This window comes from Uloborus diversus, chromosome 3 (genome assembly GCF_026930045.1).
Source record: "Uloborus diversus isolate 005 chromosome 3, Udiv.v.3.1, whole genome shotgun sequence".
NCBI lineage: Eukaryota > Metazoa > Arthropoda > Arachnida > Araneae > Uloboridae > Uloborus > Uloborus diversus.
In genome coordinates, this window is record NC_072733.1 from 93,305,373 (window position 1) to 93,323,603 (window position 18,231).

The following is an 18,231-nucleotide window of genomic DNA, read 5'->3' on the forward strand; positions in this document are numbered from 1 at the left end:
AATTTTCCTATGACCGAACAGGAGTAAAGGTAGCTTATATGCCTCCGGGGCACTGTGTGACACTGTGCTGACAAATTACTGACAATAATGAGTATGACGCTAGCTATTTACGTTGAATTGGCAAAGTTAATACTAATTTCTATGTTTCTATTGAACCCAATATGGCGATGGTATCGTTAGACGATATTAAAATAGTGCTTCTTGTAAATGTTACTGCAAGAAAGATCAAACGTCAGGCAGATGTCTGTACGTTCCCAAAAAGTATTATAAAGAAATTTAATATTCGTTAGAGATGTTTATTTTTCTTTTATTGGTATTTTTTCTATAATTTTATATGTTGTAATATTGTGCTCCTGACATGTAACAGAGTACCCCAGATAAGGCGCTAAGTCTTACGTTCTATTGATTTAATTAAAGTACAATAAAAACTAAGTAGTTCCTAATCATGTTCATGTTTAAATAATTTTAATTAAAGAGAGATTGTTATACGTAATGTATATCCATGCCAAAAATAAGCTGATTAAAACAATATTTTCGAAACTACATTCTAGTTTTTTTTTTGTAACACTATACCCCACCTTACCCTAGTTATATCTAGTTGAATACTACAGAAACTAAGTTAAAGGTTGCAATGCGTTATAAGCAGTATTTAATTGGGATAATAACCAAGTATTTATAGATGAGATTGTGAATCTTTTTGAAAAGCTACAGTAGTAAGATAAAAGTAGCGTGTTTTCCTTTATTGAACAGGCAATTGTTTCTTATATTGGATCAGTATTTCACATTACAATATTCATAAGATAGAACTTTTTATATTTTATGGCAGTAGATTAGTTTTTAACCCAAATGCATGCTTCGGATTATTTTAAACACATTTCAACGCTTCCATTTCGTAAGTCCAATTTATGTAACAAATGATTAATCATATAATGGTCCAAAACTTGTGACGTTCATTGATCATAGGTGAGAAATTTTACTAACTACTGGGAAAGAGAAATGTTATAAACACATTTGTTTCCCGTAACTTTTTTTATCGTTAATAGTGACCTGTTACCATCTCACTTACTCAGACACTCATGTCTCATATACTCACACAAAGTACACACACACACACACACATATCTATATATATATAAATCTCGTGTCACGATGTTTGTTCGGGGTAAACTCCGAAACTACTGAACCGATTTTTATCAAATTTCATACGTATCTGTAATTTGGTCCAACTTAAAAGATAGGATGGTTTTTATAATTTTTAATTGCAAATAAAATGTTTTTGATACATTAATAGTGTGTATTAGTTGTTTGGTTTGGTAAATTCTTAATGGATGGCGCTGTTTGTTAATTCAACCTCAAAAGTTTTATTCCTAAGTTAATTAAAATTTACAAATGACACTATGTTACGGATATTGATGGTTATCAACAATATCGCCGTAGAAAGGAGGAGTACTGAGGCCACACTTCTCAATCTAAATGTTAAATTTTACAAATCAAGTTGAAATTGATAAGCAGCGGGTAGTTCCATACTCACCACTGTTTTTTAAAAAACGTATGAGGCTAATATAAATCTCAAATTTTCAGCTCTGTACAATCCGCTAAATACGTTGTCAAATACGTTATTCCTTATCCTTATAAGGTCGCATTGGAGGTACGAGATATGGACGAAATAATGCGTTGGGTGGATAAATGAGCAGCAACGAAGCTATCTGACATAATTTAGTTTCCCCATATGCGAAAGAGACCCTTCTGTACAGCATCTTGCAGTACATCTTGAAAACGGTCAACGAGTATATTTTACCGAAAATATTTTCTACGAAGAGCACTTGAACCACCAAAAACAACCCTGATTTTTTTTTACATTGTCTAAAACATAATGTGTTTGACCCGATTCTCAGAGATAAAATTATTTACCAACGTTACACGCTATTTTACATGCATTGTAAACAAATCCGAAATGTCACTGATTATTTCCGTGAAATATGTTGGGATTTCACAGGTCATTAACAATTTTATTTTGAAATCAACTATCTGCTTCCAAAAGGTTCCTGAATTGCTACAAACGTCATGAATGCACACTTCTCACTGTTGCGAAAAATATTTTAGCTCCCAGTTTAAAGATTAACTGAGCGTATTTATTAAGTATATCGGCTTCAGGTCAATTACGTTCCGTTTGTACTGCATAAAAGCTCCCAGAGAGAGTGAAAGACCCTTTGGATAATGTAGTTTTGTAGGAATCTAGGCGAGTTAGACTTACGGCACTTGCTTGCAAGTCGGTCTTACCTTTCGCCATGCTTGCAGCATTATTGTTGGAGCTTTCTTGGAAAAGTAGTGTGGTGTGAAGCTTTGTGTTCAACTTACGTAAAATTTTCCTGACTGTCCAGTGACACCACTGGCTTGAAGCCTAGGATAATACTGAATTCATTGAAAAAGATTCCAGGATAATTTCAGGAAGGTTAATGAATTTTATAGAACTGACTTCACTACCGTCGTCGTGGTCCATTCAGATTGACGTAACTCCCAATGGGAGAAAGTGAGTCTCTGGATTCCGTAACTTTCCAAGAGTAACAAGCAAAAGGAATACTTTGCGCATGCTTGCAAGTTCATCTTAGCAGTGGCTATGGTAGGAATAACGCATTTGGTACTTTCTTGGTGAGTCAAAAAATGTGACAAGCTATTACTTTTAATCTTACTTCGATTCTCTCTAAAGATTTCAGAGAAATGATTGTCTCGAATCGGAGAGGTTTCGGAATTCTTTAGAAAGACTTCAGGATAATTTTAGGAAGGTTTCTCACTTTTAGTGAGATGCGTTCCTATATTTTTGCAAGATACGTTACTGGCAGAAATTGGGCGTATTCGCTGCCCATTATTTTTCAGGACAATTCTTATTTTTTTTTACAGTGTTGAATAAAATCAAAAAATTATGGAAGCGACGCAAACAAAGAACACAACATTCACCAATCTCGGCCATATATAAAAATTAAAGCCAATACGCTGGGACCAAAACTCCATCCAAAACAAAACTGCATCCAAAACAAATTGAATGTTGTTTTTGCATTTGTTTTCGGTTAAACATTCGCGGACAGATGGGAATATTAGCGGACCGTTAATTGTCGAGTGTATAATATATATTACGATGCATTGCGCGAATTGTAATTATTGGTAGCACACAATCATTGAGAGTTGCATTTTCTAATGCAGGTTTTGCATAACGAGAAACACTATTCGTCAACTGTTTAAGATAATTTTGACGACGTAATATCCAACGCAATCATCATTTTTGTGGGGAAACTATGTAAATTTTATATTTGAAAATGTACTCCATAGAATTAAACAAATATTCCGATGTTCAAATTTAAGATTTTATACCAAAGATGTATAATGAAGCTTTAGTGTTGATTTAAGATTTATGCATTTCAATTTCAAACTTGTTGTTTAGTCATTATGGTGTGATATCACCTGATCAATTGGTCACCGACTTAGTTAACACTGATTTACAACGAGAAAAAACGGTGCAATGACGCTGTCTTAGCTACAAATATTTTGAATAATGAGCCATTACTGACAGCTGAAAAAAAAAATTAAATTGTGCTGACCGTTGATGCTGAACAAGGCTATACAGTTGCCGATAAAAACAAAGCCGTGAACATTCCAACTGAATTTTTAAATTCTCTGGATATACCAGGAATGCCACTAGACGGCTTCCGGTATAAAATTGGGTCACCAATTATTCTTTTTCACAACCCCACCTAGATTATGAAACGGTACCCGTTTCTTCATCAAAATTTCAACAGTTTCGACGGAAAAGTTTAAAGGTGAAATTTTTGTGTTGCCACGTAATCCATTTATAGCATCATAGTTTTCAAACACATTTTGAAGGATTCAATTTTCGATTTGTTTAGCTTTTGAAAAGACCATGTATAGATCTCAAGACCAAATAATGTTTACTTTCGGTTTGGACTTGAAACATACATGATTCTCTCATGGGCAACTATCTGTCACCTACTCACAAGTGGGAAAGATATCACACCTATTCGTGTTTGCAAAACACAGGTTAAACAGGAATATTGTACACACTTAGTGCTTAGATAATTTTCAGTTTTCAAATAATAGAACCACACATTAGATCGAAGTCAATTTCATCTACCTCATTTATAAATTTAATTTATATATATTTTTAATTTAGTTAATGTATTTTGTTAAGAAGTTATTGATTACAAACTATAGAGAAATCTGATACGAGTAAAATGTAGTGTAAATTCTAAAAGTGTGTGTTGGTTGATGCTTAATTTCTACGTTCCGATATTTTACCATCAGTTTCGATATTTACTATCACTTTCAAGTTATTTTGCTTTGATTTATGGCCGAAATCATACTTGCAAAATTTACTAAGCGTAAGTATAGCTCTTTTTCCATTGAAAATTTATTTAGTACTTACTAAATTCAATAAGTACTTAATTTAGCCTAACACGCCCCATTATCAATCACATTTGTTTTAAAATTAGCTAGACTATTTTCAGCTTCACGAAAAATATTAATTGGATTCTATCGAAACATTGAGTAAAAGAATATTTTAATCCAACTACTTCGCCACGGCAACGCGTGGCTGGGTCAGCTAGTATAAATATATATATATTTCCCGTTTATTTCCTAATGAGAATGACTTTCCAAAAACTAAAATAAAAATAAGTTTCGTAATAATAAAAAATAATTTAGAGTTAAAAAAAGGTTTTCTTTAACAAAAATAAAATTCACAGAGTAGATAATGTTTATTTTAGAGAACTTCTCTCTTAAATTTCAGTTATACTTTTCAAAAAGCTGAACTGATCGCAACGGAATTCTTCACGAAAATCAGGATTAATTATCTGTATCGGTTTTTGGTTTCTTGGCAAATTACTCCTTTCATTAACGAAACAAAAAAAATTTCCACTAAAAAATTTAAATAAATTCCAAAAAAGGGGGCTAATTTTCTTTTTCAGTAAAAAGGTGATAAATCTTTTTTGAAACATCTTTCAAAAATTTTTAGAACATTCTTCAGTAATTAAGGCGGGTAGAAATAAGACTTCAATCAGATCGGAATTGTTAACTAAACTGTCATGCAGATATTCCCGCAGAGGCATGTTATTCTCAATTTAACATGGCTTCCCTGTCTCAGATAGGAGATTTATTTGTTAGCAAATAAAATTATCGAGTTAATGAAATTTTCAGTATTTTGTAGCAATGAGAAAAAACGAGCATTGTTCTTTTACGAGGTTTTCTTCATTCGACTGATCCTTTTGAGGAATGTATACGATTTTTATTGCATGCTCCAGTAATTAAGGATAAAAAGGAACGTGGAACGTTCTTTTTAAGTATTTTGCTTAAGAAGTGCACTGATTATTTTCCTGTGCTTTTAAAAATGAGCTTTTATGAAAAGGAATGTATGTACCGAACATGTATTCCTTAATTATTGATTGATAGCTAATTAGCAGTTATTTTTACGAGAACTTTAGTGAAACTAAAATAATTATTTAATCAAAAAATCATATTTTGAGAGAAATTTCTTGAAAGTTTATAGTTAATTAAATGCGAAACTTTAATAGTGTGTTCCGTTTAATTGAACGTTAGTAAAAAAAAAAAAAAAAAGTCTACTATGGCATTAAGCACACACGCACAAAACAACAGTTGAAAACATTTTAATTTTGAGGTCTTAAATTCAAATTATGCTTTTTGCAATCACGAGTTACGATAGGACCCTACTCGCTGAGTTTCTTGTTTCTACTAATGACTTTAATCGCAACCATAATGTCTGCACCTCGGAGCCAAAAGGACGTAAGTCATATTATGAAAATTTTACGGGAGAGAGGAAAAACTTTTCTTTTGGCGCATGCAGAGGATGAAACGCGCGCTCTTTTAACCCTCGTAAAAAATGGAAAATGATTTTCTTTTCGAATTACTTTCACACGGCTCGATGCGAAATTGGCTTCTACATACAACGCACAAATAAACGAAAAATCGCAATTTTTAGACTTACATCAGTCTGGCTCTGAAGGTATAGATTTAAATTCAAGACGTTAAAATTCAAATGAATTAAAGAGGCTGGATGCTGAACATTATGTGCTGGATGCTAAATGTTGTGTGCTGGATAATGTATTCGCGTGAAAAGGGTTTTAAAAGTTGAGAAGGACGTAAAAAAATAATTCGATTTTGAGGCACATGGTAGCCTACATTATAAGCATAGAAAAAAACAACAACAAAGGACTAGGACGTCATTCAGCGGTGAAGTGAAAACAATAAGCAATTTTTAAGTTGTTTTAGAAGCGTTGCTTAGCAAAGTTGAAAATAACTAAATTATGTTCCCTCAACCCTATCGTACCCTAGTACCAGTGATTCTGGCGATAATTTTGAGAGAGAACACTATCCTTAAACGCTACCACAGGGGTGCCCACCTGGGGGGGGGGGGGGGTCATGGCCTCAGACAGCGCCATTGAAACTTTTAGGGGGCTGTTTTAAGGGGTATTTTTTATTTGGGGAAGGGGGCTCTTGCTTTTTTTTTGGGGGGGGGGGAACCCCTGGGCTACCAGATGCTGCATTACTGAATAAAATCTACATCAGTTTCCGAGCTAGTGTAAGCATTAACTCATTCGAATGTGTAATATGTTTGCAGTCTGTTTGAATTGAATTTTAAATTTATTTATTTCTAAATTCAGGATTTTTAACATGAAGAATCAGTTATTTTCAATGAAGCAAAATAGAATATCTACTAACAGTTTGGGGTGGTCTTATTCAAAACAGCTTAATTTAATTAAAAAAAGTATAATGGCATTGTTTAACGACTAGAATTGCTACTAACATTAATCTTAGTAAAAATATAGGCCAATTATCGTCATTCAATATCTAAAAGGGAGTTCAAAGGAAAATAATCCCTATGATTTGCCAGTAAGCTAAAATACTTGCTGGAAAAAGGTTCTATTTCGAGAAATATTGTTATATTCCGACGCAAAATACATTTCGAAGCATTATCTTGCAAATTCCTACTTAAAGTACGGCAATTACCTTTCGCATATAGCTATGAATTTCCTTTCTCGGAAGATGGTACTTGATGGTGGTAAAGAGAATATGTATGAATTTAATATCTTCCGGAGACATTGGTTGTGTTTTGAAGATACTATTTGCTAGAATCAACTCAACATAAGTAGCATATTTTTGCGTTCATTGTGTTTAATGCGCTGTTTAATGGTAGATTTGTTCTTACAAAAATAAATAAATAAATAAATAAATAAAAACTAGATTTTATGAAGCAGAAAACATCATGTTTCTTGAAGAAAATATGTTCCATAGAATATTTATCATATATTTAAGTACTTTTAACGATCTTGAAGTCATATATTGGCAGTTAACTCCTTATTGGTGTAAAAATAGATGTCGTATCAGTATCGCAGCTTTTTAGGAGAAACCCAAATAGTTCAAAAGATCTGTTGCTTTTTCTGCTCAATAAAGTCGCTTCCACACGGCAACACTTGGATTTGAGCGAAAAGAGACTAAAATTCAACTTCACCTCTAAAACTAAGATAAATTTTGGAACTTCTGCAACACAAAGTAATACAAAAGTATGAAAATGATATGAATACATAACGCTTGAGAGCTCCATTAAATAAAGGCACATTTAGTGATACTAGTAAGACCTATTTTTTTTTAGATGTCTTGCTATTGCTTTGAGTTGACGATATTAGAAAATAGTGACTTTTTACTAGTCAGTTCTTATTATTTAAAGTATATTGTCTTGCTTCATGAATTTGGCCATCAACAGTTTCTCAACACATGAAGATGATTTTTTTTTCAAAATGAGAGATTATTTTTATCATAAAGGGACGCAAATGTTTTATACGTTTGACATTTGCAGTGAAACTCCTTAACGATACAAACCAGAAGAACACTTGAAAATTTTAGTACTCGTTTTGTCATCCAACTCATAAGATATAAAAACTCATCATTATTTATAAACATAACGATGTTTGACTAATGTTTTGAGGGATCAAATGTCGATAGAAATTTCACCCTCGGTAAAAATTGAACTCTATATGAGGCGGTGAGAAGCAAAGACATGTAAGTGGACATTTTCAAGTTTTGAGTAAAACGACTATAAAGATAACGTCCTAGGTTGGCTTTCATTGAATTTTCTTTGTTTTCTAAATCATGCTGTACAGCAGCACCTAACAGGGCTACTAGTACCATTTCTTGCCCCAAGACAGAGGAGAGGTTCACCTCCCATTTGTACTGGGTTATCTCCAAATTTTTGATTTTGTCACTTACGTCCCTTTGCTTCTCACTGCCTCATATGTAGTGTAAAAATGGTTCACTAACAAAAATAACGCCTAAGAAAATTAACACTCGAAGAAGGAGAAAAAAAAAGGTCAAAGTTTAACAATGGCAAATTACTTTGCACTCATTATTGTCATACTATAAGTTATATCCATACGAAATTTTATTAATTTTTATCCAATATTTCTCGAGATAATTGGGAAAATGCCTTCCATCTCTTAATTTTGTCCACCAGTGTAGATACTTATTTGCGACGTTTTTTCCAGTTTTAATGCATAAACGTATACATTATATTTTTTCTGTTAAATATATTTTGGAAAATCAGTCGCACAACGATAATACTTTTAATGTTCTGATCACTGCTCCTGAAAATCTGCCTGAGAGAGTCTACATTAACAAATATCTATTTTAAATAAATATGGTATGCACCCAACATGTGTTTTTAATGAATTATGTTCATTTTTTGAAATTATTTTGTTACATTTATATTTTTTTATACAGTTGAACGTGCGTATTATATTGCTGAACATGCGTCACTTGCCACAACTTTTATTTTAGAAGTAGGCCTACAACGCAGTTAGCTAAGAATAAAAGTATAAAATTTTGAAATTGAAGAAACGCTAGGAAAAAAATCATTCAGCTGTTGTCCTAAATATTTTAACATTTTTTACAAAATGTCTTTTACCGCCAATGCATAGAGGCTTTTTTATCAGCTCTTACTAAGAAATGATTTAACAGGATTTTTCTGTTTCCTTTTAAATTTTGCTTTTTAAAACGTTTAAAGTTTGTAATATTTTCTTCCTTTCTAGTTCAGATGTCTTCATTTAGCTTTTATCACAGGTGAATCGGACTCACTGAGTGAAAGAAATGTATTAAAAAAAAAAAAAAAAACAAGAAATTTTTATAAAATCATGTCGCATTTTGCACATATCTTGTCAATTTCAGAGATGTTTACTTGTTATTAAAACTTTACTCAGATTTTCACGCTTTCTTAATCTGTCACAGTTATTTTATAATAAGGAACACTTGTAACTAGAATTTTATTTGCTGCAAAACATTTTTTTTTTCAAAATCTTTTTGTGTCATTTTACTTTGTCACACGATAAGCATTTAAATTCATGTGTAATATTTTTTGTTTTGGTTGTTAAAGTTTTCTAATGCACTTAGTTAAATTTTACTATTACATACATTTTAGAATATTTTTAGTATTGGTGTTATCTTAAAATAAGTTAGTTAATAAGTTCTCAAAAAAGAAAATGAAAGAAGCTTTCTTATTTAATAATGATTAGTATAGTATTTGCCACGTTCTTTTCCGTTACATGTTTTTTTTTTTTTTAATTTTTCTTTTAGTTTATAATTATTGTTTTTATAGTTTTAACATAAATTAATAACTTTAAAATCATATATATATATATATATATATATATATATATATATATATATATATATATATATATATATATATATATTTATATATATATATATATATTAGGGTGGTCCTTATTTTCGAAGTTGTAGATATTTTACACGACGCCCCCTCAATTTGTTCCATTATACAAATAAATGATCCATGCAAAATTTTAAGTCACTCCATGAATATTAACACGTGCCCCTAGGCCCTCCCTTTTTTGAGTTTCGATGAAAAATTGCGGATTTTCACATTTTTATGTAAAAATATTCCTAGGTTTCATATTTAAAGTAATTTTGAACCGCAATAAATGTTGCTACTTCCAGACCAACCATTCTCTCACTTTCATTCTGTAAAATTTTACATATTACATAGGGTACATATACACCAATGGCTGGCTTTGGGACAGGCATACCGCTATTCGCGCTCGTTTCAAACCAAGAGGCAGGGGAACATTTCTTCCCACCAAGATGCACACAAGGGATTCTAAAGGCCATTAATGAATGGCGTAGGTCATTAATGAATGATTTTTGACAACAACAAATTGCCTCCTCCAGGCTTTGGGGGTTTTGATTTAGAAAATTTTCTGTGTATGTAAAAGGTGTGGCAAATAGGGTCACTAGGTTTCCATGCTATAAATATAAGTAATGACAATTATATTTTAATTCGCTGTTCTTTAGTTATATACTTAAATATTTATGCATTCTTATAATTCAAACTCTGAAAAATCCTCGATTACCCTACCATAAAAAAAAAAACTTTATTTTCCATACCTAAAATATAAATTTAAAAAAAATTCCAGATCGGAATAATGTAAAAATCTATACTTTAAACTGTCTTCTATTTCAGTACATAGTCCTTTATTATCATCAAATTCCTCTTGCAATTCACAAGATTTAGGAACCGAAATGGGTATCTATCCTAACCTGTTGAACCTTTTTTCTATATCTGGTCTAACACAACGCAAAACAGCTTGACAACTATTGATATCTGCTGGCATTTCATCAATATTAGACAAATGCCATATTAGGGACAAAGATGCTGCTCATTTATTAACAGCCTATGTAGATGCAGTAAATTTAAATCCAAATAACCTTATGATCAATCGTACATCCCTTAAGAGAGCAAGAGAAAATCTTCGAGAGGTAAAATCAGATTTCATGAATTTAAATTTAGATTTTTTTAGTTATTCCCTGGGATACAAAGCTACATCCAGATGTAACTGGAAAAAAAAAAAAAAAAGCCGATAGGCTTAGCATGATAGCTTCAGGTCCCAATGTTGAACAGTTACTCAGAATTTCTGAGATATTTCTTCAGTTGTATATGATATCTTAGATGATTGCTCTTGATTGCTAACTGTTCAAATTGTAGTGTTTGATACAACGGCTTACAATATCGGCCGTATAAATTGTGCATGTAATTTTTTAGAGCAAAAGCTGAACGGTGATATATTGCATTTGTATTGCTATCATCATGCACTTGAAATCGTACTGCAGAGTGTCTTTAAAGAAGCTCTTGCCTTTCTTAGTTCTAGACTCGATATTCCATTATTTAAGCGCTTTAAAATTCAAAAAGTACACATACCACTTAAATTCTAAAAGAAGAATTTGATGACATATTATTGTTCGTAGAAAGCGGAATTCAGAAATATTACAGAGAATTCTCATAACGTGTAATAATATTGCTTGGTGAAGTCCTCCCTCCTACAGGGATATGTTTTCGGCAACCTGGAGCTTATCTGTGAGCCAGATGGGTGGCAAAAGGAATTTATTGTTTGAATATTTATATATTTAGGAAACAATTTAAATTGACCTTACATGAAGAGAATGCCCGTAAATGCTGTTTTACAGTTAAATGTTGTATGAAGATATAGTTTTTCGCAGCAACCCATTCTAGGCCTTTTAAATTAATATAAAGTCCAGTGTCTAAAAACCTGCAGCGTACAAAATGATGACAAACATGCAGCAGAAGCAGTGATTGAAAAATTCATAAATCACTTATGGTACTTAGGGGATGAACTAGTAGCTTTGTCCGTATTGGATGAAGGAATTAACTTTGAAGATAGGAAAAGACTACTTCAAAAAAAAAAAAAAAAATGCTTGCTGAATAGGAAGACGTGTCTGATGACTGTATAAAAATTTCAGATAACAGTAGATGATTTGGAATATTTTCTTAGTAAAGTTCTTCCTCTTTATAAAATCAATTACAAGTCAATAAAACTGTTTGATAAGTTACAAACACCAAAAGAAGTTTTCTTATTTGATCTTGATTCATGGCGAAATGAAGGAAGCTATAAAGGGAAGAGATATCGTTAAAACGCTGAAAGTTGTGAATGATACAATTGAAAGAGGAGCACAATTAATCGAAGAATTTCACAATCAATTTACGAAACATGAGTCACAAAAGCAAATTAGTATTTCACAGACAGTCCAAGACTATCGGGAAAAAATGCACACGATTGAGATACATTGAGAAAAGCGTACAATTAAGGTCAATTTTCTAAAGCACTATTTCATTCTTATTTAATGTAAAATCTTTAGACGATATGAAGTAGTTAAAAAGATTAATTTTAGTGCTACCTCGCTGTAAAAAATATTTTGCAAACGTAGGAGGAACGATGTACGGGGTCTGAAGTAAAAACTCGAAGATTTGTGGGAAAATTATCAAAAGTGTTAAAGTTCAACGTCCTAGGGGCACGTGTTATTATTGACCGATCGAGTTCAAATTTTGCACCGATTACTTTTTATTATAGTGTCACAAAACTAGGGGGCGTCACTTGTTGAATTCCGAAAAAAAAATTTTCCCATATAAATAAGGACCACCCTAATATATATATATATATATATATATATATATATATATATATATATATATATATATATATATATATATATATATATATATATATATATATATATACGTGTAGCGTACATACTTATTTAGAGAGTTAGAATCATGTTTTCGTAAATAATTCTTTCAACAAAAGGTTAAAAGCAGCAGTAATAAAAATATTTTTATGATACGAAAAAACTCAATATTTAGTTTTTTTTTTCTATTTTTTTTATCATACATATTGCAACCAAAAATATGCTATAAGGGCGTGAAAGGTAATATAGGGTAAAAAAGACTCACCTTGTGTCATCAACGCAGACTGTATCCAGGACACAAGCTGCGTACTGTAAAGCCTTCTGCAAAACTGCTATGGGCACTTCACCATGTTGAAGATGATTCGCCAGCTCACGGAGCCTAAAAAAATAAATATTTTAGTCAAATATTATGCAATTAAATTAAATTGTTCTGTGATTCATGTTATGAAGGCAAGGATTATCCTAATTTCCTATTTTGATGTTTCGCAGACATAAAGGTTAAACATTGCATATATTGTATATTTTGTGTGTCTGTTTTGGAGCTTTGTTACATTAACATCTATTTTTAGAGCCATTGAGAGCAAAAGTGGTGTAAATCAGTAAAAAAGAAAAGATTTTGAGGAAATGATTTCTTTAGTAACCAATTTTGCTCAAAACACTCATATTGTTCTGTTTTACTGTTGCTGTTTATCGGCTAATGGTTGAACATAGACTTGCTCCACTTTCACTAATTTCTCATGTATATATAGATAGATATATGTACGAGGTCTATTCAAAAAATAGCCGAACTTTTGGTTTTAAATCGTTACTATATTAAATTTACAGATAATTCATCCTTCTGGCCTTTAAAGTACTCCCTTTCTCTATTCAAACACTTTTCCCATCGATGTTTTTCTCAAAACAGTCCTGACTAGCTTCGTTTGAGATGGTCATTAAGGTGGTTTTAATTTTGGAAATAATAAAAAAAAAAATCTTGCAGATCTGGTGAGTGCCTAGGCTGAGGAAGGATACTATGGTTATCTTAAAGGGTGTAAATTTTCATAAAGTACTATTTCATGTCACAATATTGTACTATACTATAAAGCGAACAACATAACGCATTTTTTAACAAACTTTTTTTAAAGTAAATCATTGAATTAATCACTAGGAAGCAATTATTTGTATAACCGAGCTCATTTACGGGAATTTTTATATTCTATTAAAAATATCGTATTGATTGAATTTTAAATAACACAGGTATGTTTTGATTTAGGAGAGAAATACATTTGCTTATCACCAGATTTAATGTACACTGTAGTAACTAAAAATATTTTTATACTTTATGTAAAATTCAGGATTAATGACAAAGTGTTTTAACAATATAAATATAAAAAATAAACAAATAGCTAAATAAAGATAAAAAAAGAGTTCAAAATTTAGCTAATGTTACACTGTTTCGTATTCAAAAGCTATTTCGAAACTTATCTCAAGTATATTATAGTAATTTCAGCTAAATAGAACTCTCATTTGGAAGTATCCAACGAATTTTCTCTATCCTCTGCGGTAGAATTAACGCAAGAATTTAATAAGTTTCTTAACAAATGACCTAAAGATGTCTAAGTTTTATTCTGGAAAGAATTCTGAGATAGCCTCTCTCCTTAACGAGTATACTTGCACTTTAGTCTTCACTGAATCACCCAACAAATTCGATTGCGTGACGTTATCTTCAACTAATTGCTTTATTTGTCAGACGGAAATAGAAAATTTCTAGCTGTAAAAATTGGAGCTACTGAGAGATGAAAGACTTTTAACATTATCTAGATCAACAAATGAAGCAATATTTTATCACTAAATACCTGTAATTTAAAAAAAAAAAATGTGTTTTTTTGCAAGGATGCATTTGAAAGAAAGAAATTTTTGCTTGAAAGTAGAAAATATGCCCAAAGGAAAAATCAACTATAAACGCTGAATCCTGGGTTGAAAAGTTAAGGCATAGTGAGTTGTAATATTTAAAAACAAATAGCGCTACAATGTGGATTTTTCTCTTTATATTTGCAAAGGAGAGGATGAACATAAACGTACGAATATTGGCTAAAGAGGTTAGTTTTTAACGCTGATTACAACTATGGAAAAAAAGTTACACTTTAGAATTTGAATGTTTCTGTCCATTTTTCAATGGACACGAATTCTTAATAAAATTCTGAAACTGCCGGGTGTTACTGTTCTTTACCACTGGTTAAATGAAACCTTTTTATGTCTCGAGAGCAAATGGGGGAGAGGGGAATTATTTACTTTCTAAAAATGGGGAATATTTATTTACTTTCCAGGACCGAAAAAAGAAAAAAAAAGAAACACAAGATAAATACTTCAAATTAATTTTTTTTCACTGTTATAAATATAACCATCTGAATACTCTCAATTCAATTTGAAAAAAGAAAAAAAAAAAAAAAACTCTTTTCTTTACTTATGTACTAGCATTAATTTTTCTATATCAATGCTTTTAATCACAATGGTAAGTTTATCGTCTGTTAATGAAGATAATTATTTTACTATGCGAGAGTATTTTTTACCCCCCCCCCCCCAAAAAAAAAATATAGCTATATATGTATTTGGAAAAAGTTAACATTTCATAATTAAATTTCACTTGGACGTTTCAGTATTTTAGCGAGAGAAAAAAAATGTATTCAATATTTATTACTACTTCAAGATGTCTGAATAGGCAGCGTAACTGCTATGCTAATATTCCTTTGAGTTTTGTTGTTAGCAACGGATGTTTTGTAAATATTTTATTACTTTTTCATTCCTTTTATTTCTTCTTTTGCATTCATATTTATTGACTAAATGAAGTTTTATGATTTATTTATCCTTTAGGCACCAGAAATTCTTACTTTCGTCACAATCAGTTTTTGAAAAAATTAATTTATTTTAAAGTCACCCAGTATTATTGAGGAAAACGATTTTTTTTCTGTTTGGAGTCGCTACAGCACCGAAAAGTTCCAATAGGGGAAGTTTTAAGAGGTCTAAGGAGCTCTAAACTTCAAAATTTTTGACTTTCTGGAAAAAATATATGTTATGTATAATTTAATTCTGAACAATTTGATTCCTTATTTAATACCATTCGTAAAAAATTTTTTCAAGTTATCGTAAAAATGCGTAAACTTTCCCCATAGAGATTTATGTTTACAGCAACTGCTTAAGCCTCTTTTTCTTAGGTGCCGGTTTTTTGTTTTGCGTGCGAGATATCTCAGAAAATGTTTTATATATTTCCGTAAAACTTTTCATGCATGTTTGTCTGGTTTATTTTTTTGATCTGAACCTAAATTTTAACTAAAAATGAAAGTTACTATATGAAAACAAATATATTTTCGCTCAAAATGTTTAAAAATTGTGATATTAACCTGTAAAATTTCAAAAAAAAAAAAAAAAAAAAATTAAAAATAAATAACTTTAGGTTCAGATCATAAAAATGGACCTGAAAAACATGCATTGAAAGTTTTACGGAAATATACGAGGCGTATCCGGAAAGTAAGTACCGTTTTGAAAAAAAAAGCTATATATTTTTTTTTAAAGATTATTTAAATGTTTACATGAAAGATCATACCTTAAATTATTTTTCAACATAGTTTCCACCATTGTTGAGGCACTTGTCGTAGCGGCTCTCCAGCTTATTTATGCCTGCCTCAAAGAAACTTGCCGCCAATGAAGAGATCAATAAATTTACAGCGTTTTTTGCGTCGTCATCACAAGCAAAGCGCCTACCTCCAAGCTCTCGTTTCATGTGCAGGAACAAGTGGAAATCAGACGGTGCCAAGTCTGGGCTGTACGGCGGGTGATTAAACTGCTCCCAACCGAACTGTTCAATTAGTCTTTGAGTGTCACGAGCAATATGGGGCCGAGCATTGTCATGCAGCAACACAATTCCATGGATTTCGGATGGCTTAACGTTCCTTGCTTTCAAAAACCGGATCACAGAACGAATTTCACAGTCGGCGGGATCATCGATTTTTTTAAGCATTATATACGGTCACAGTAAACGCAAAACACAAGACAAATCAACCGTAATGGCGCGAGTTTGTAGCCGATGAACAGAGGAAACAAGTACGCATGCACTGAGCGCCGACAGCAGCGCTGCAGCGGCATTAGAACGAAACGGTACTTACTTTCCGGATACGCCTCGTATAAGAAACTTCTGAGATGCATGCAAAACGAGATACCGGCGAAACCGGCACCTTAGAAAAAGAGGCTTAAACAGCTGCTGATAACATAAGTCTCTATGAAGAAAGATTACACATTTTTAAGATAACTTGAAAAGTTTTTTGCACATGGTAATAAATAAGGTATCAAATTGTTCAGAATTAAGCATAACATTTATTTTCTCCTTTCTCCAGACAGTCGAAAATTTTGAAGGTTAAAAATCCTTCGATCCCTTAAAAAACGAAAAAAAAAGATGAATTAAAAGTTCGATAACACCCAACGGACATGAAAATTTGAAAAGATTTAGACTTTCATTATTCCTTTGTGATTCTTTAAGAACTATGATTTACTATTTTTTAATGAAAAGTAAAAAAGAAGGCTAAAATTTCATCGGACACGGAGTGGAGAGAAAAACAGTGTTCTGTATCTAACACGGCATCGCTTTGATCGAATCGCACTTCTTGCTTTTTCGTTAAAGATTTATTCGCCTCCGGAAGTTTGAAAACTCACACAGTGACAATAAAAAAATCTATATTTGATACCTTAGTAAAAATTGAGCTACTTATTTTCAGTAAATTTTGAAACGTTTCGGTGGATAAAAAGAAAGTCGTTTTATACTACTGAAAATAAGTAAAGGAGATGAATATGCATAACTCGAAATAAGATTAATTTTGAATTAAAATAATTTCTGTCTTCTTGAATACGAAAGATATAATTAATTAAAAAATACTTTTGAATTAAAAAAAAGAAAATATGAATATAGGATAAATTTTGGTACTCAAAATTTCTTTTTGAGTTAAAAGATTCAAGTTCAAATAGCAGTTTTGAAATTGTTTAAACTGAAAATGGTTCTTGCCTTTCCGCCGCCTTGTTGCATGCTTCCATCGTGTCAACGGGAGGCAATTTGTTTTCTGCTTGGTCCAGACTATCACTTTCTTGTGCTTTGGATCGCAGAAGTTGCCCCCCGCGTGGATTCATTCTGCGTATCACTACTCCACCCTCAGGATTTGCTAAAAAGAAAAATCTAGCATAAGAAAAGGGTTTTACATGAAACAAAACTTATTAAATACATATTTAACAAATTCACTAAAAACAATTTCAACTGCGCATATCTATAAAATTTCTCTAAAATGAATTTTCGTTGGCTTAAGATGTTTATTTACTGTGAAATCATAAAATCATACAGTGCCCCCTAACAAATTGCGGTATATAACTTCCAATTGAGAAACAAACAGAAAGGAACAAAACAATATATTCACTGAGTTGATGAATGCGTAAACGGAGGTCCTTGCGTGGCCATTTAGAGAGGAAAAAAGGGAAGAATGCTTTTCTTTGAAGACGAAGAAAGGAAAAAAAAAAAACCTTTTAACATAAAAGTATGCTGTCAACTTTCGGCTAGACGATTTTTTTTATATACTGCTCCTTTTGAATCCAACCCATAACAACCAGTTTTGTTAAAATTAAGATGAAACGCTCATTTGACAT

General features: G+C 31.7%; 1 protein-coding gene across 1 annotated transcript in view; it reads right to left on the minus strand.

Moving 5' to 3' along the window:
* LOC129218856 (dual specificity calcium/calmodulin-dependent 3',5'-cyclic nucleotide phosphodiesterase 1-like) overlaps positions 1 to 17,724 on the minus strand; it is a 143,337-nt gene extending 125,613 nt beyond the window's left edge. The window contains exons 1-2 of the mRNA XM_054853177.1: positions 17,603 to 17,724; positions 12,839 to 12,952 (exon numbers count right to left, since the gene is read on the minus strand). Coding sequence (XP_054709152.1) covers positions 12,839 to 12,952; positions 17,603 to 17,724 — 236 coding nt within the window. The remainder of the gene's footprint in view (positions 1 to 12,838; positions 12,953 to 17,602) is intronic.
* Between the last annotated feature and the right edge of the window lie 507 nt (positions 17,725 to 18,231).